The sequence below is a fragment of the Chelonia mydas genome, chromosome 1 (assembly GCF_015237465.2).
Source record: "Chelonia mydas isolate rCheMyd1 chromosome 1, rCheMyd1.pri.v2, whole genome shotgun sequence".
In the NCBI taxonomy this organism is placed as follows: domain Eukaryota; kingdom Metazoa; phylum Chordata; order Testudines; family Cheloniidae; genus Chelonia; species Chelonia mydas.
Window position 1 is genome coordinate 347,456,918 of NC_057849.1, and position 19,863 is coordinate 347,476,780.

The 19,863-nt window shown below is 44.9% G+C and overlaps 1 protein-coding gene across 2 annotated transcripts in view; it reads right to left on the minus strand.

The window, feature by feature from the left end:
• The window catches only part of SHANK3 (SH3 and multiple ankyrin repeat domains 3), a 755,611-nt gene that overhangs the window by 535,602 nt on the left and 200,146 nt on the right, over window positions 1–19,863 (minus strand). For both annotated transcript variants that reach the window (XM_043522025.1, XM_043522029.1), the window contains exon 6: window positions 3,933–4,041. In XM_043522025.1, the coding sequence (XP_043377960.1) occupies window positions 3,933–4,041 (109 nt within the window). The remainder of the gene's footprint in view (window positions 1–3,932; window positions 4,042–19,863) is intronic.

Below are 19,863 nucleotides of genomic sequence, written 5' to 3' on the forward strand. Positions count from 1 at the left end.
ATCACTGAGGACAGGACAAGCAATGGGCTTAAATAGCAGCAAGGGCAGTTTAGGTTGGACATTAGGAAAAAGTTCCTAACTGTAAGGGAGGTTAAGCACTGGGATAAATTGCCTAGGGAGGTAGTGGAATCTCCATCACTGGAGGTTTTTTAGAGCAGGTTAGACAAACATCTGTCAGGGATGGTCTGGATAATATTTAGTCCTGCCTCAGTGCAGGGACTGGACTAGTTGACCTCTCAAGGTCCTTTTTGTTCTATGATTCAATGACTGTAGCAAGGCCTTTGTCCTCAGAAGATTCCATACCTGGAACTGCCTGGATTCAAGGCATCCCAGACAGAAGTGAGATCAATTTCAACAGTCCTCAAACCTGAGCCCTGCTATCCTGAGAGGACTCCCAAACGGATGAACAATGATAGAACAGTGCTCAAAGAAGAAGAGGAGGAGGTAGAAGGACCCCACGGAAGAAGGACCAGTTGCACAAAACTGAAAACAATTATGAGCCAAATCAGTTGAAAGAAAGAGTTTAAAAAGAAAAACATGAGTGACAATTTGGAACTGTTTAAAGAACATTTCATTAGATCCCCCAAAATCCACTATCCTACAACTGAGGAAGAAGGCTACGTGGGTTAAAAAATAATCTGACTAAGACGAGAATTAAAAATTATTTAAATATATAACAAATTGAGAAAAGGGTAACTTGATCGTGATTTATATTAATCAGAAGATAGGAAATGTAGAAAACTGGTAAAGGAATCCAAAGGACACAAGGAGAAATAAATGGCCAGCAGAGTTAAGGAAAATAAAAAGGAGTCCTAGCAATGGTACTGGAACATTACTAGATGGAAATGGCAGATTTGACAATGATAATGCAGAAAAGTCAGAAGTGTTCCATAAACATTTCTGCTCTATATCTGGGAAAAAGCCAGGTGATGTATTTATGACGTATAACGATAAAATACTTTCCATTCCAGCGGCAACTTATGAGGATGTTAAACAGCAGCTATTGAAGCTACATATTTTCTAAATAAGGAGATCCAGATAACTTGCATCCAAGAGTTTTAAAAGAGCTGGCCAAAGAACCCTCTGGATTGTTAATGTTGATTTTCAATAAGTTGTGAACACTGGGGAAGTTCCAGAGCACTAAGGAAAAAAATTTAATGTTATACCAATACTTAATAAAAGGATTAATCGGATGACTGAGGTAATCATAAGCCTGTCGCCTGATGTCAATCCTGGGGGAAAATAATCGAACAGCTGATACAGGACTTGATTAATAAAAAATTAAAGCAAGGTAAAATAATTTATGCTAATCTCGATAGGTTTATGAAAAATGGATCTTGTCAAACTAACTTGATTTTTTTAATAAGAATACAAGTTTGGCTGATAAAGCTAATAGTGTTGATGTAATATATTTAGACTTCTGTAAGGCATTTGACTTGGTATTACACAACATTTTGATTAAGAAACTAGAATACAAATTCAACATGGCACATACTAAATTGATTAAAAACTGGCTGACTGATAGGTCTCAAAATGTAATTGTTAATAGGGAATCATTTACAAGCAGGTGTGTTTCTAGGGGCATCCCACAGGGATCGGTTCTTGTCTATATACAACAACATTTTTATCAATAACCTGGAAGAAACCATAAAGTCGTCACTAATAAGGTTTGCAGATGACACAAAGATTGGGGGAGTCGTAAATAATGAAGAAGACAGGTCAGTGTTATAAAGTGATCTGGATTGCTTGGTAAACTGGGCACAAGCAAACAATATATGTTTCAATATGTCCAAATGTAAAGTCATTCATCTAGGAACAAAGAATACAGGCCATGCTACAGAATGGGGGGAATCTACCCTGGGAAGCAGTGATTCTGGAAAAGAATTGTGGATCATGGTAGATTATGAACTCCCAGTGTGGTGCCATGGCCAAAGGGCTAATGTAATCTGTAGATAAATAAACAGGAGTAGTGGGTAGGAGTAAGGACATGATTTTTACCTCTTTCTATGGCACCTGTGAGACCAATAATGGAATACCGTGCCCACACTTCTAAAGGATGTTGAGAAATTGGAAAGGGATCAGAAAAGAGCCACAAAAAAATATCCATGGGCTGAGAAAATGCCCTACAGTGAGAGACTTAAGGAAATCTTATTAGCTTGTCAAAAAGAAGACCGAGGTGACTTGATTACAGTGTCTAAGAGCCTTCATGGGGTGAAGAGCTCTTTAATCGAGTGGGAAAAGGCAGAACAAGAGCCAATGGATGGAAGCTGAAGCCAGACAAATTCAAGTTAGAAGTTAGGCACAAACTGCTGGAACAAACTCCCAAGGGAAGTGGTGGATTCTCCATCTCTTGATGTCTTCAGATTAAAATGGGATGCGTTTCTTAAACATATTCTTTAGTCAAACACAAGGTATTGAGCTCAATAGGGGGTAACTGGATGAAATGTAATGGCCTCTGACATACAGAAGGTCGGACTAGCTGATGTAATGATCCTTTCTGGCCTTAAACTCAATGAATGTGAACAATGGTCTAATGTCACATACCACCAAGTAATTGAATCAGCTCAGGACCCAGATTTAAAGTATGAATGTAATGAGGAAGCAGGCTGTCTTTGTGCAAGAACTAGGACACTCAGTTCTGAGGCATCCCAATCAGACCTCCACCTGTTCTGAGCCCTGCACTTGCATCAATCCCACAGAGCTCGGTTATTATAGAAGCTTCTATTACTTTTTGAAATTTAAGACTGTAACTAATTTTTACACATATGTATGTTTACCTCCTTTAACCTGTAAATAATTTTCCAGTTTCCTTTTCCTATTTAATAAATCTGCACACAGTTTATTACAGGATTGGCTACATGAATTGTTTTTGGTATGAGATCTAAGGTGCAACTGACCTAGGGTAAGTGACTGGTCCTTTGGCACTGGGAGTAACTGAATTTTGCTGTGATGCTTGGTGTAAGGGACATTTCTCACAAAGGTAGGCTCACCTGGGTGGCGAGACAGATCACAGTACCCAAGGGGACTGTCTGTGTCTCCACGTTAAGGCTGAGGAGTTTACCCTTGATAATTGGTTAGTGAAATTGAAATACAGCACTCACAACCAGTTTGGGGTTTGTACCCTGTTTCCTCAGTCAGCCCTGGGATTGGTACTCATGCTCTTGTCTCTCTGTACAACAGCTTGACACACTCATTGGTTGGAAATCTGCCTAAGCCATGCAGCAAGCATGGAGCCTACTCTGTACTAAAAGTAACAAACTTCACACTGTTATTTTAATACAGAAATAAGAGCAATAACTAAACCTATCCCAGACATGCACTAAAGGACACCACAAAGGTGGGGGAAAGGGTGAGAGCTCCATACTCACTACAGAAGCAGTGAGAAAAGTACTAGCTGGGACCAGTGCTGCAGCTCCTTTCACATCTTCAGTATCAAACATCTGGATCTGCCAGGGAGCATGCACCCAGCCCCAACAGTCACTGCTTTTGTGGCGGGTTCAACACACTGTTGGGGATGTATATGGCTTCTCACATAGATGGGCAATTCCTGAAGGACTCAGAAGCCAGGATCTGTGTAATCTATCCTGAGAATACTTCTGCATCCCCATGACTGCGTCATCGAGAGAACCCTTGTCTGTCCTATGTTTTCATCTAGTCTGACAATTCCAGGCCTCTGTATCTCCCAAAGACAGTCCTTTCCAGCTTAAGAAACCCAGCTCCAACCCCCGTGAGAGAAACATAAGAAAACCATATTGGGACTCTTTGCTAAAGGTCCCTGTAACTCAAAATCCAACTCCCACCTTTCCCCTAATGCCACTTGCTACCCTCTCAAACAAACTACTACTCCCCCAGAATCCCACTGTATTGCCAAAGCAACCAGCTGCCCCCAACCCTCTTCTGCCATCCCCCATCTCTGAGAAAGCTAGTCTCACCTCCAGTGTCCGGATCATGGAAGTTGGGGTCCAGTCCCTTCTCCAGCAGTCTGCAGACCTTCTCCACATTTAGCATTTGCACGTACTCCATGAACTTCTTCAGATTTGCCTGCAGCCATGACATCCCAGGAAAATACACAACACACAATGTTAACACCCTGTTACTGAAGAAAAAAGCCACTGGGGGAAACACACCCTTCCTGGAGACCCAAGGTATACTGGAAACAACATCCACCAGAGCCACTGGGGCACATATCCACTCCCAGCACCTTAAACCAGCCAGAGGGCGTACTGCAGATGAGCTACCAGGGACACATTTCCTGCCCCAGAGACTGGAGACAGCTGAAGCGTATCATGGAAGCCAGAGCCACTGGGGCAAATGAAAGCCAGAGCCACTGGGGCAAATAATTATCTCCCCCTGCCCTCCACCCAAGTCCCCATGACACACCTCTACCCTCCTACTAGATATCTTCTATTCATATACACCACAAAGAGAAACATATACAGTATATACAACTGTGACACAGACACACAATAAACTGAAGTCTCAGCAGTTATGTGACTTTTAGCAACAACTTCTCCAGCAAGACCACACACTGCTTGAAACCTAAGGTGACATGCCAGCTTCCTGTTACGCAGCAAAGTCAAACGGATGCATGTAAAATGTATGGCAGATGGCTTTATTTGTATCTCTTGTTTACACTATGTTGTACCCAGACAACATTTTAAAGTGGTATAATCCATCTATCTGCCTCTTGAACTTAAAGCACTTAAATTAGACAAGATCAGGTTCCTTGAACATTGACTCTTATTGTGAGTTTTTATAACTGGAGTAGCTGTCACTTTCACTCTCTACTTCGTAACTGTGCTTTTATTATTGATGTCACTTTTTGCCGTGGGCCTCCCAAACGGGGCCTGCAATTAGACCTGTTCTCAAGGGGGTTGTCTTTTCTCAGCTGCACATAGGTCCTCCTTTTAGGATTGTGGGTTTTTTTCAATTATAATGTTTAGCAAATATATTTATTTAAGCAAATTCCACACAAATGCGTAGGTTACAGAAGTTGCTGATTTGAGGAGACAGCCCCAAGCAGACAGACAGCAGATCTACATGAGCACAACAGAGCTTGAACATGCTCATTCCCCAGCGGGCTTTAGTTCAACTTCCCAGGTTTGTGTGCACAGGAATTTCTTCCTCTGAGACGTGTGTTATCAAACCCTGCAATAGCCAGCTTAGATGGAACTGTGCAAGGTCTTTGGGGAAGTGCCTATCACAAAAGAAATAATATTAATAATGATCTGGCTAGTATGAGTCTCAGAAAAAAACCCTGTCTACAGCGATCAAGGAAACCATTCCAGAACTCTGCAAGCAAAGACCAAAAGAGCCCTCATGGCTCCACCAGCAATCAGCACCCCCAAACTGGAACCTTTGCTCCTTCAGCATCACCCTCCTTGCTGGAAAGATGGTGGAGGGAAGTCAGCTGGATGCATTCACCAATGCAATAAAGCTTAAAAGTGATCCAGTTTGAAGTGAATCTGCACGGGGCTTTGAACTCAGTTTAAACCAGGATCATAAGTGATTTAGCTAGTCAGTCCAGACAGGGCCAAAGGATATCAAAATATTTTTCTAAAGCTATGCTGGCACCTACAGCAAGCTCCTAAAACCAGCTGAGAACCAGCCCCAGTTCAGCATGAGAAATAAGAGTCCAGGAAAATGAGACCCTGGCAACATAATATACATCTGTTGTTGCTCTCCTTCTGTTGCAAAGTGGGAATGTTCTTTATACTTTCTCTGAATACTGTGTGGGTGCCTCAGTTTCCCCTATGCATTTATTAAGTATATAGGTGGGGGGATAAGGGTGTGTGATTGTTGCAGAGCCCAAGAGGGCCAGTGTGATGGCGTCTACACAGAGAATGGCCAACACCCTGTCACCTGGCAACTGATGGCCTGGGCCCCTCCCTTACGAAGGTGCCGACTGAAGGTGTTGGGGAACAAAGAGATCACATGGCCTCCTGGCCCGGGAAAGAGACAAAGGCCAGAGGAGGGGCTGGAGAGTTTCAGTTTGGATCTGGCTGGGGAAATGGAGGGAGGGCCAGATGGACTTCTGGCCTCCCTGCCTCCCAAGATGGACCTGATTGCGGGGTCCTGGTCTCTGTACCTGCAAGCTCTGTTTTAGACCGTGTTCCTGTCGTCTAATAAACCTTCCGTTTTACTGGCTGGCTGAGAGTCCCATCTGACTGCGGAGTTGGGGGGCAGGACCCTCTGGCTTCCCCAGGAGCCCCGCCTGGGCGGACTGGCTGTGGGAAGCGCAAGGAGGGGCAGAGGAGGCTGAATGCTCCGAGGTCAGACCCAGGAAGGTGGAAGCCATGTGAGCTGTTTGCTCGGCAGACAGTCTGCTCACAGAGAGGAGGCTCCCCCACAGTGTTGACTGGCTTCGTAGGGAGAAGTTCCAGAGCATCGCCCGGCGACGCCATGACACCTTCCTAACAGACACCACAGGAAGCGCTGTAGCTCCGAACCTGGGGTAACATTTAAATGCCATTTACTCAATCAACCCCAGTGAGAGGCCGGGGAAGGCACGTAGAGGGGTCCGTTTTACGAGACACCAAAACCTGAAGCTTGAAGAAATCAATGTGCAAGTTCAGTTGCAGCATATTCTGATACTCTGACTGCCGCTGGCAGAGCAACAGAGCAGGGCCGCAGACAAGGACAGAGGAGAGGAATCCCTGGTTTATTAGAGAGTGCTGAACCTGACACCTGATCACCTTACCCTCCGAGTCCAGGTCCCGCCCCAGCTTCCCTGCTTCACAAGAAGCCCCACATTGAGACATCCTCTGATCATCAGCCAAGGAAAAGTAGCCTACTGCAGCAGCTGAAACGAGCACCAAATTAAGCTGAGAAACACAGCGGCTGGCTCACTAAGACATGAGAAGCAGCTCAGAAAGCAAAGAGGATCCAGGTCATTAGGACTGGACGGTGCTGGCAAAGCTTACCAGGATATCATGTTCCTGAGTACACACAGTATGACAGAGTGAGCGGTGCTGGAGAGGAGGACTTGGCACCAATTCCTGTATGCCCCAAACTTCCCCTCCTCCTAACAATGGTGAAACACCCCTCAAACCTCACAGGCTCCCCAACATCAGTGAACCATTTCCCAAACATCTCCTCACACCCCAACAGCAAAAGAGAAATAAACCCTCCCAAGCCCCTTCCCAAACATCTTCAAAAAGAAAAGGAGTACTTGTGGCACCTTAGAGACTAACCAATTTATTTGAGCATAAGCTTTCGTGAGCTACAGCTCACTTCATCGGATGCATTCAGTGGAAAATACAGTGAGGAGATTTATATACACACAGTCTCTAAGGTGCCACAAGTACTCCTTGTCTTTTTGTGAATACAGACTAACACGGCTGCTACTCTGAAACCAAACATCTTCAGATATTTTCCACACTGTTACAATATCCTTTCCATCCACAACTTATCCAAACTGTACTAATTTAACTCTGATCACCCAAGGCCCGCACCCTCCAATTTCAATATATTTCAGTACCTTGCACCAGAACCATCTACCTCTTGTATACACGAATTTGCCTCTAAAGTTTCCCACTGCTGCCCACACTGGGAATGCCCCATAGAAGGAGCACTAGCATAGAAAAGATGCCAGCCATCACAAGTTTTCTTATCACTGTGTCGCTAATCCTTCCCAAGGCAGTTCTAAATGACCTGGTGGTAAAAACGGCATGTACACTAGTACTCCTACTGGTGCTTGCACCCATGGAGCTGAACTGGTGTTAACAAGAGTGGGAAATTTGGGGGAAAAAATAATGTGGGCACAGGCAAAGGATGTGCACACACATGGTATGATTCCTCAGGAACCTAAGACTGCAATGGCCATTCTTCTGCCTCATCACACTACAAACATACTCTCCCCGCTCAGTCTCGCCTTGCTGCTGCAGCTCTGTGGGCTTCTCCTGCCCACTGAGGACATGTTATTTTGGGTTACCTTTTTCCACATGCATTAGCAATAGCTTGCACATTTCCAGGCTCCAATCAGACTTTCTTCTTTAACACTTCATTCCACAGGATGGCAGCACACACACAAAAAGAGGGCAACAACCCTCCCATTGGAAGCCAGTAATCTTCCACACAGCTGTCTCTTTGTACTCTTCCTGGAGTCTTTGGGAACACAAGAGTGTCTCTTCACTGTGTCTCTTTCCTCACTAGTCCCAAACAGCTTGAGTCTGCTCTAGTTTCTCCTCACAGGCAGACTTGATTCTTAAATATTAATAAAAAGAAAAGGAGGACTTGTGGCACCTTAGAGACTAACACATTTATTTGCACATAAGCTTTCGTGAGCTACAGCTCACTTCATCGGATGTAGCTCACGAAAGCTTATGTTCAAATACATTTGTTCGTCTCTAAGGTGCCACAAGTACTCCTTTTCTTTTTGTGAATACAGACTAACATGGCTGCTACTCTGAAACCTTAAATATTAATGAGAACATGCCAGATGCATGTTCTTTAATGTCTGCCAAAGGACCCCCATACACCCTTCCAAACCCTTTCCTTCTGCTTTCTTCTCCCTCTCTCTTTCAACCTGCGACCCCATCCAGCTAAGAAGGCTGTCACTACAGACCAGGGCTGAAATCCTGCCGCACGGAAGTCCTATGGGAAGACAAAACTCCCATTCACTTCACTGGTGAAAGATTTCGCCCCAGGATTCTGCATGATGCAATGTCATCAAACGACAGTTTAATATTCACTTTCATCTTAAACAATGTTGATACACTAAAAACGAGGGTCTCGCTCCCACCCACTGACAGCAGCAGGATCCAGAACCCAGCACGCTAGTGCTGGATCTAGAATCCTGTGCTCTGAGCACAGCAGGATCGAGAGCCAAGCATGATAGTGCTGGATTCGTGCACTTCCATCCATTCTCCTGTTCACAGTCTAGACTCCAACAATTCCATCATCCCTCTCACTCCCTTTGTTCCCTGATTCTGTTCCCCACCTCAACTACCAGACAATCTCCACGTCATCCTTCAAATCCCTCCTCAGAACCCACCTCTTTCTATAATCCCAGAAGTGTGCCTCTAATTCACTATAAACAAGTAAAAATTTTAGTGTTTCAGTAAACCATGGTGCTAACGTGATGCATACTGTACCATCCCCATTGCCTGTTTGCTTCTTCCTCTACTCCTGGGTCTATATTTTGTCTGTACGTTGTCCATTCAGACTGCATGTGCCCCCAGGCATAGACTTGTCTTACTCTACCCCTGTAAAGCACCTTCCGTGTACTGGGTGCTAATATATTATGGGTTTTTATTTTCACTCTGTCCACACTCTGGGTTTTTTCCAAAAACAAAACACAACACATGGTTCCTGCACAAAGAGTTTCCAATCTAAATGCTGACGTGAGGTGAAGAGAAGGTGACATGCCGTAGGGAAGGGGAGGGCAGGGTCATAGCAATATCAGCACAAAGGGATGCAGGTGCCTAAACGGACTATCTTGGTGGTCTAATTAAAGTTTGATTTGTTAATACAGTAATAGTGGTCACTGACTCATCAGATAATAAACCCTCCCTCACTTCGCAGAGAAGAATTCATGCCGTAGGACACTCGCTACAACACAGACAGCCACCAGGTGCAGAGGTTTCAGAGTAGCAGCCGTGTTAGTCTGTATTCACAAAAAAAAGAGGAGTACTTGTGGCACCTTAGAGACTAATCAATTTATTTGAGCATAAGCTTTCGTGAGCTAGAGCTCACTTCATCAGATGCATTCAGTGGAAAATACAGTGAGGAGATTTATATACACAGAGAACATGAAAAAATGGGTGTTACCATGCACACTGTAAGGAGAGTGATCACTTAAGATGAGCTATTACCAGCAGGAGAGCAGGGGGGCGGGGGGGGGAAGAAAACCTTTTGTAGTGATAATCAAGGTGGGCCATTTCCAGCAGTTAACAAGAACGTCTGAGGAACAGTGGGGTGGGGCTGGGAATAAACATGGGGAAATAGTTTTACTTTGTGTAATGACTCATCCACTCCCAGTCTCTATTCAAGCCTAAATTGAGAGGGAGCAGCTCACTAGTGACATGTTAAAGGTAGGAACTGTTAAGATATAGGAAAACGCCAGCTCCTTTCAGACCCTCACCACAGGCTGCAAATTCTCAGCGGCAGAAGGATTCTTCTCTGATTGCATGGTGTCCTGTGTTTGGAACAAAAAGTGCAAGAACTTTTCATCAAACTCCTGCTGCAGAGCTTAAAGTGCAGCATGAACTGGGGTTTTGAGGTTCATGATACCATTACACCCACTTTTTTCCTGAATAACTTTGAGATCTGTGCTGGCAACCTTCAGAGCACAGATCAAGATTATCCAGTTTTAACTGGGACAACATATGTCTTGAGAAATCTCTCTCTTCTGAGTAACCTGTTTCTTTTCTACTGAGGAAAGTAAAAAAGATCCAATAAGCGAACATAGCTGTTTTTTCCTAAGGTGTATCCTGTCACATTGGTCAGGAGTTGGGCCGGGTCAGATACCTGGAGATCAGAGCCCGAGACATGCCAGAGGACAAACCAGGAGGCAGGCAGGGTCAGGTTACCAGCAGATCAGTAGCAGGCAATAGGAACAGGTATTCCAGGGGAAGGAGTCTGAAGCAGGATGAACCCAGTTGCATGGACAAAATTCTGTTCCTGTGCTGGGTTTAAATAGGAGCTGTGAACCAATCAGGACCTCCAGCATTCCGGCAATCAGCTCCCAGTACTGGGGTCCTCTGTCAGAGTTCAACTCCTATTCCGACAACACGCTGGGGAGTACTAGCTCCAAAGCACCTATGTGGCCCAGGGTTCAAGATCCCGAGTCCCTGACACAGGTTCTATCGGCAGTCATTAGCTGTAATCTGGGAGAATCCGTGCTTGCTAAATATAAATGTGGGCAGGGTCTGCTGCTGGCCTAGACGGGGAGAGAGCAGGCTGAGTGGGCCAAGACAAGAAGCAGAGGGACAGGGAAGGATTCAAAGCGAATCATTCTGTTGTCGTCACACATAAAAATACACGTGTTTTTATTAATAAGACACTCGACAGAAAACAGGGAAATCATTCTTAGCACTCATCTGCTGCTTCACTAGAGAGACAGATTGCACACACCAGGCACTAGAGCACTCTGAGCTGCTCTGCCAAGTGATTCTTCAATGCAGCTACATGTAACCCCAATTTACTCTCAGAAGTGTTGCTGTTCTAGCATTAATTTTGCAAGTAAAGAATTAAATCCCTCAGATCCTTGGCTCTCTGCTCTGTGAGCCCAGGTCTGCTTCCTAATTGGACTGGGAGACTTCACGGTTAGAAGAGCTGGCTCATGAAATACTAGTAGTAGGAAACCATTGGAAAGTTACATTTTCCACTAGAGAGCGAGAAAGGAATCGGTGAGGGAAGAAGCTGCAGTGCTGCTGGGCAAGGGAACAGCACTGGGGCTTTAGATCATGCCGAAGACATTTATTTACTGTGACAAAGTTCCTGCTCTACCTTGGTGGGTCTTGCGCTTATTGGCGGATTTGCTCGCCTTGGAGCTTCACGGCAGCCCTCAGCTTGGCCATTTTTCTGAACTCACAGTCCAGGTCGACTCCTCCTGTGTCTGACCAAGAGGTGGGAGGATTTGGGGGGAATCCGGGCCCGCCCTCTACTCTGGGTTCCAGCCCAGGGCCCTGTGGAATGCAGCTGTCTAGAGTGTCTCCTGGAACAGCTGTGCGACAGCTACAACTCCCTGGGCTACTTCCCCATGGCCTCCTCCCAACACCTTCTTTATTCTCACCACAGGACCTTCCTCCTGGTGTCTGATAATGCTTGTACACCTCAGTCCTCCAACAGTCCACGTTCTCACCCTCAGCTCTTAGTGCCTCTTGCTCCCAGCTCCTCACACGCACACCACAAACTGAAGTGAGCTCCTTTTTAAACCCAGGTGCCCTCATTAGCCTGCCTTAATTGATTCTAGCAGCTTCTTGATTGGCTGCAGGTGTTCTAATCAGCCTGTCTTAATTGTCTCCAGAAGGTTCCTGATTGTTCTGGAATCTTCCCTGTTACCTTACCCAGGGAAAAGGGACCTACTTAGCCTGGGGCTAATATATCTGCCTTCTATTACTCTCCTATGGCCATCTGGCCCGACCCTGTCACATTACTTACATACTAATTTGAAACAAGATGCAGGAGTGAGCGTAACAAAGAACAGGGATGAGGGTTACAATATGAAGATCACTTAGAATCATAGAATATCAGGGTTGGAAGGGACCTCAGGAGGTCATCTAGTCCAACCCCCTGCTCAAAGCAGGACCAATCCCCAATTAAATCATCCCAGCCAGGGTTTTGTCAAGCCTGACCTTAAAAACACTTGATTGCATAGTTTAGTTACTCAACTTGCTGGTTCAGAACCATTTGATTATTGACAGTTGCTCAACACTCCCCATTATAAGACCCTGTTTTCAGTTACTCATATCTTCGCCACCTTTATCCATTCGGAGTGAAGTTTTCCATGACAGGTGTCTGCCTCAAGCTGAATTGGGTGTGTGTGTGTGGTGGGGGTGGGGTTTCAGCTAAAACAAACCAGCTGTTTCTGAGAATGATGTTGGGGGAAAATATATAGTTTTAGCCATGTTAAAAAAGCCTCTTACAATCGTTTCTCTGAGAACATCCACTAGCCCCATGCTTTGGAGCAAAGTCATGAAATTTGGGGTGTTTTTTGCGTCAAGGATGTGCCTTTTGCTGTCTCCAAGAAAACTCACCAAAGTGTGCCCAAGTTATAAGCCTCTGAAAAAATCACAAATTTGCACAGTCTCAGTAGAGATTTGTTAGTTTGCTAGCTAAATTCTCTGAAGATTTTGCCTGCATTGAGCATGCTCCATCCTCTCACAACTCCTATGTGCTAACCTTGGGTGGAGGAGCTGAGATGGACTTTCCAGGCAATTGCTGGTCCAGGCCACTCTGGGCTGCTATAGCACTGGGCACAGAATTGAGAGCATAAGTCTGTCTTTCCCCCGTGCTCCCTCTGCTAGCATCAGGCAGGGGTGAGAAGGAAAGAAGCAGCCTGATTCTAAAGCAGACAGATGAGAACAGGGGCAGGAGCTTGGAGGAGGGGAAGGGGAGGAGCAGAGGGGGACAGAATATAGGGGATGGGGGGTAGGAATAAAGGAGGAGAGAGGCAGGAGAAAAGGGAGGGGGAGCAGGGCAGGAGCTAGGGATAGGGAGGATAGGAGTGGCAGGGAAAATGGGCAAGAGCTGGGTAGGGAGTGAAGACAGGAACTGAGGGCAGCTGGAGGAGGAATCAGGCATGGAGTGAACAGGGGCAGGATGTGGGACAGGAGCAGCCTGATAGGGAGAGCCTGGGGATGAATAAGGACAGAGGGCTTGTAGCCACTAGAGAATGCTCCCCTACCAAAGGCTCTAGTGCATTCAATTTTTCTTGAGTTTCAGCATTCCTTTGACGTCTAGCAAATAGCTAGGAAACTGGCAAAATGTCTCTGTGGCCAGTGGCGGATTAATGATTTTGCCGACCCTAGGCCCTGAAATAATTGCCGCCCCCACCCCCCATATGAACTTTTCCTTTTTTTTTTTAACGAATTCATTGAACTAAAATGAATCTAAATATCATTAAAATAACTGAACATTTACAAGTTTTATTATAAAGAAAATTACAAGTACAGTGGACCCTCACTTGAACGCACGTCTGTATAGCGCGATTTCACTTCTAGCGCGGGACCACACATGGATCCAAAACCCCGCGTTCAAGCGGGGGTCCGGTGTATAACAAATATTTATTTTTTATTTTATGTAAATACAATAAAAGAAATAAAAGTATGTGAGTAGTAAGTAATTACATTTGTTTATGCCTACACCTTTGAGTGGCAAACTTATTAATTAATTCTGTATAATCCAGAGAAGTTGTTAGATCCTTTTCAATTGTCAGGAAAGAAAGGTAGTTACTTTTTCTTCACTGAGATTAGCCCTCAAATAGTTTTTCACCCTTTTTAATGCCGAAAATGATCGTTCCGCTGAACAGTTTGTAGCAGGTGTGCAAACGAACATTCGGAAGGCAATATCAATATTTGGATATACTGAATGAATGTTTCAATTTCCAAGAAGGCTGCAATATCTTAAAATTTACTTCTTTTCATTTTCAGGAATTTCTACACCTTCCAAATATGATCGAAAATGTAGACACTCATTCACGAATGATTCTTCTAAAACTCCTTGGTAGCATAGCTGTAATTTTTTAGCGTGAACTGTTATATCTGTTGTTGAAGTATTGGTAATGTTACAGAGAAACTGAAATCTGCCATAAATTTCTTGATACGCATTACTTCTGCGTTTTAATTAGGAGCATACAAGTCTAGTATTGTTAAAAAGGTATCTACTTTAAATTTATCTCTACCACACATTTCCACTTCAACTTCACATGTCTCATCAGATTGAAGTTTACACTTTCTTTTTCGCCTTGGGTCAAATTCGTTGTCTTCAATTTCAGATTTTTCTTTCGCTGTCTCTTTGTACGTATCAAACAAGTCCCGTATAGAGTTAATGTATCCTATTAGTGAGTTATAGCGTTCTACAACTGTCTGTATACCAGTATAAACATTTTGCAGTTTTGGGTTAGTTATGTGAAATCTTTCCAAGAGTGAGCTCCAAAAAACAGCCATAAAAGCTGCCTCAAGTCGATGGAGTTTTTGCTGCAGGCCTGCAGCTTCATTACGCGTAACAGGTTTCTCAGTAGCATCTTCCTTTATTGTATTTAAGGCTTTAATTATAGCATTCCAGTTTTCACTCAAATTATGACAAGCTTCCACTCGAGATGACCATCGAGTCTTAGAAAGTCTTTTTATTACTTTACTGCCTGGCTTCAAATTAGATAGTAAAATCTCTCACCGGTGAGTAGAGGCAGAAAAAAATGAATAAAGATGTTGGACAGTTGAGAAAAATGAACATGCTTCTTGACAACTTTTCGCTGCACATACTCCAACCAGATTTAAAGAATGTGCAGAGCAAGGCACATACACAGCAAAAGGATTTATATTCTTTATTCTTGCTTGCAACCCGCTATATACACCAGACACGTTAGTGGCATTGTCGTACGACTGGCCACGGCAGTTTGCAATATCTAATCCATTACAATTCAAAGTTGAAAGTACAGCATCAGCTAACTGTTCTGATCTGTGGCTAGTATTTGGTAAAAAACAAAGAAACCGGTCTACTGGTATGCCATCATCGGTTACATATCTCAGTATAAAAGCCAATTAATCAACATGAGAGATGTCAGGAGTTGAGGCAAAACTTATCGAGAAATAATTTGTCTTCTTTTACTTCTTTAATAATATTTGAGATCACATTTGAAGCCATCAATTTTATAAATTCATTATATATATAGGATGAAAGATAAGATACGTTACCTCGACCTTCATTTCCGTAACGTGCAATGTGATTTGCTAGAAATGGATCAAATTCTGCGACAAGCTCAAGGGCCATCATGTAATTGCCGTTATAAGGTGATCCAAATTTTTCCGCCTTACCTCCAAATGCAAGTCTTCTGCTTGACAGTTTCTTTACCACTGCTACAATCCTCTTTAACACATTTCTCCAATAAATAATGTCTTCTTCCATTTGAAATTTTAAATTTGTATCAATTCTTCTGGATATCTTGTCTCTCTTCACCATTGTCAGTACACATGTTTTATGTTCAGTCGAATTTTCATGTTCACGTAGTCGAGCTGATATGTTTTTCCAGTCATGGTATCCACTCGTCGCCAGACTTGAGATCCCTCCGAATAATCGACATGGGGCACAAAACACGGCTCCTTTGCTCTCCGAATATACGAGATATTGCTGTAGCTTTACTTCACCATTTAAAAGATGTCGTTCAAACACATTTTTTGTTTGAACACGCATTTTATCAATGTATTGTCTTTTTGAGTTAGTAAAATCACTATCAATATTTTGTTTAATACCATGCGTTGATAAATACTCAATTGTAGCATCATTCAATATCCATTGGGCCGGGTCATCACTTATGGTAGATATTTCAATGTCAGATTGACATAATTCGCAAATCTCTGCAGTATTGTCAAAGATATCCAGATCAACATGATTCCCGGTAGTCTCTGATATGTTAGTATTTGGAGCATTTTCTTCAACACTAACCGCAGCAGGAATTTCTTCCTTAGTTTCACTATGTACTTTAATCACATCAATATTTTCAATATCAACACCAATATTTTCACTTTTACCTTCACTACTGCTTTCAAGTATTTTTTCTGTCTCACTGTCGGCACTAACTGATACAACAAAGGAATCCAGTTTGCGCATTTTTGCTATCATTTCATTTTCCCTTTCTTTCTTTTGTATAGCATTTTTTTTTAACTAAGAACCGCTTAATTTCTTCCTTCCGGTCATATTGTTAATGCTCAGGATTGTCACGAGCATGTTCTTTACTAAATCGCATTGCATTGCGGCGCACCGTTGTGCGTGGTTTCAATATGCGCTATGATTGGTAGAATTGCGGCGCGCGTCACTGATGCCACGATTACAAAAATGCTGCTATTAAAAATTTGCCGCCCCTGCAAATTTGTTGGCCTAGGTGATAATATGCCGCTGTCAGTGGCAGGTCCACAGAGATGATAACAATGTGCTTCTGCTACCAGTTACTCTGTTAGCTAGAGTGGTAGAGACCTGTGCTGTGGCTGCAAAGATCGCCATCCAGCTCATAGCCCAAGTGGAGGGTCAGTATGGCTTCATCTGGTGCATTTTTTATTTTAAAATTTGACTTTTAAAAATATAAAAAAAAAATTGCATCCAAGGAAACTACATTAAAAGTCCAGCACTCAAAAGTTAGGAAATGCCAGAATTCAGGTTGCCCGGGCAGATGTTTGTAAGAGAAATAACCTCCATTTCTGTGTGTGTTCCACATGTGGGATGCAAGCCAGTTTGTAGCCAGAATCCCAGTTAGAAATCCGCTGAGACGATATAGCTTGACAACAGGATCTCTCTGCTATTGCGAAGAAGAGTCTTGGAGACATCCTGATGTGTTTGATTGTTTGCAGATAAAAGGCCACTGTATGCCTCAGGTCGAGGGAGTGAAGTCTCTTCAGACAAAGTGTGGGTTCTGAGAAAAGAACAGGCAAGTGAATACACTGGTTAAGGTGGAATTCGGAGATCGCCTTGGGTAGAAATTTAGGTTGAAGGCAAAGGGATACTTTGTCGTTGTGAAATACCCTAAAGGAGGGGTCCTTCATGAGGCCTGGCTGAAGTTATGGCCACTAGAAATGCCAACATCATGGACAGGTGGGACATGGAACATGTCGCTAAGGGTTCAAACGGAGGACCAACAAGTTTTGAAAACACAAGGTTACCCTTGTTGACCCTTGCGCAATAGGGATTCTGCTTCCTGATGAAGCACCACCTCATGAGAGTGGTCCCCAAAGGGGGACCAGGAAGTGCGTTTGTGAGGAGGGAGGGAGAGGAATTCTTTGCAGCATCCCTGATGGACAATCTCCAAGACCCAACTGTCCGTTGTGATTAGTTCCCACTTGCGGGTGAACAGAGTGAGATGGTCTCCAAAGGTGACAGAAGAAGGGGCAGGTAGCATCAGAGATGGCAAACAGGTCTCAACTAAAACGTCAAAAGTGGTTGCTAGCAGTGGGCTGGGAATGGGTCACAGATGTGGTAGTAGAGGAGGCAAAAAAACAGGGTCTCTGAGTCTTCTTTTTGCTTGTGCAGAGGCTCAGCAGGATACTGGTAGTAGAACAAAGGAGGAGGAGGCGGACAAGTAGGCTGTCTTGGTTGAAAGGTTTGCCTTTGGTGCATCCTCCTTGGGACTGGTGTGTAGATCCACAGGGAGCAAAGGTTTCAGAGTAGCAGCCGTGTTAGTCTGTATCCGCAAAAAGAAAAGGAGTACTTGTGGCACCTTAGAGACTAACAAATTTATTTGAGCATAAGTTTTCGTGAGCTATAGCTCACTTCATCAGATGCATGGGTAGACTTTGATGACTCCCTCCACTCGTTAAAGGATTCAGTCTTCTCATTAAAGTTGCTGGACTCAAAGAGAAGGTCTTCGTGTAGTGGGGCAGCTGCCCCACTCCCGCAGAACAGGGCTTGAAAGCAGCCATGGAGAGTGCTGCACCTGGGAAAAGCAGCCAAGTTAGGCCACAGCTGGCCCTACAAAAGGGCTGTGAGCCAGGAGCTGAGAGAGTCTCTCTCTAGCTGTGGAGAGAGAAGGACCTGGCTGTCTGGGAGAAAAAGGTACCTGGAGTGGAGCAGGGCTGGGGAAAGGCCAGAGGAGCTAGGAAGCTCCAGCCTGGCAACTCCCCAGGCTGAAGCCTTGCTAAAGGCCAAAGAAGGTACTGGAGCTGCAGAGGTACAGTCCGGGGTTAGGCAGAGGCAACTGGTCCAAAACCCCCTTGCCAGTAATGAGTGGATTACAGACTGCAGTCTGCCTCAGTGAGCAGGGGCTAGATGATGACTGGCAGTAGCCACTGAGGCAAGGTGGGGTAGAGGGTTGGGGGTTCCCCTGGGAGGGGAAACCCAGACTGTGGGTTACTGCTGGGTGCAGAACCCCAGGGCAAAGGGCACCAGGATCTGGGGGGAGACATGGGGCCTGAGACAAGTGAAACATCGGCCAGCAGAGGGCGCTCCAGAGCTGGTGAAGTGCTAATTCCCAAGACGACCAGCGGGAGGTGCCGTGCTGGTGAGTCATTGCTTCGCTACACTTGGATACTGTTTTGCACCTCCCTGGGGAAGTCCAAGGATTGCAAACACAAATCCCACCTCATTACAATACCCATGGCCAAACTTCTGGATGCTGTATCTGCTGCATCAACTGCAGCCCAAAGAGCCATTTTTGCCAACAATCTGCCCTCCTCTAAACGGGAAAGGAACTGGGTACTGTCCTCAGCAGAGAGTTTGTCCTAAGAGGCCGCCAGCCTGAAGTAGTTATTAAAGTTCTCCTTGGATAGCAGGGCCTGGTAACTGGCAATGAGGAATTGCAACCTGCAGAGGAGAAGACTTTTCTCCCCTGAGGTCAAGTCTCTTGGAGCCCTTGTCTGATGGGGTAGGCCTGAGGTACTGCAACCTATTTCGTTCCATAGCAGCCTGTACCACTAGGGAGCTTGGTGAGAGAAGAGAAATTCAGCTTCCTTTGCTGGGGCAAAACAGCACTTCAGTCCTCTGAGGTGTGGGGGCACAGGACGCTGCGGTGTGCCAGACCCATCTCACCAGTTCCATTATGGCCTCTTTAACTGAGAGGGCTACCTTACTTGGGCCCTGAGGCTGCAGAATGTCCAACAGTCAGCGGTGTGGGTCTTGGACTTCCTCCAGAGATATAAGGAGATCGTTAGCCACTCTTCGTAATATGCCCTAGTATTGCTTGTAGTCATCTGGTGGGGATGGGGAGGAAGAAGAGACTGTCTCATCTGGGAAAGAGGAGGCAATTCCCATCAGAATCGTTGGTACCTGCAGTTCCAGTTCAACATCCACCTCATCCTCAGACACCGATGGAACAGGCTGTTGACATATGGGAGAAGAATGGGAAAGACTCCTGGGTGGGTCCCGGACATCTGGTATAGGGATCCCACAGCCCCCAGTGAAGCCAAAAAGAGGAGCCAACCATTTGGTGGGGAACCCATGGCATCAGAAACCATCAGTCCCTAGGGAGGTCATGCCCATAAGGGTAGCGACTGTAATTCCTGGATCGCCTGTCCAGGTTTGGCTTTCTCTATGGAGATGAAGGAGTGACGGCTCATCAGATTGATCCAATGTCAGTACCGGGGCAGTCCTGCCTTGCGGTTGTAAGTGAAATGGGAAACTGAAGTAGCATCATCTTCCAGTGTAGTAATGTCCCTCAGGAGGGCTGGGCCAGAGAAGAGGGGAGGCTGCAGGTGGGAAAGGAAGATAGCCTCTGGT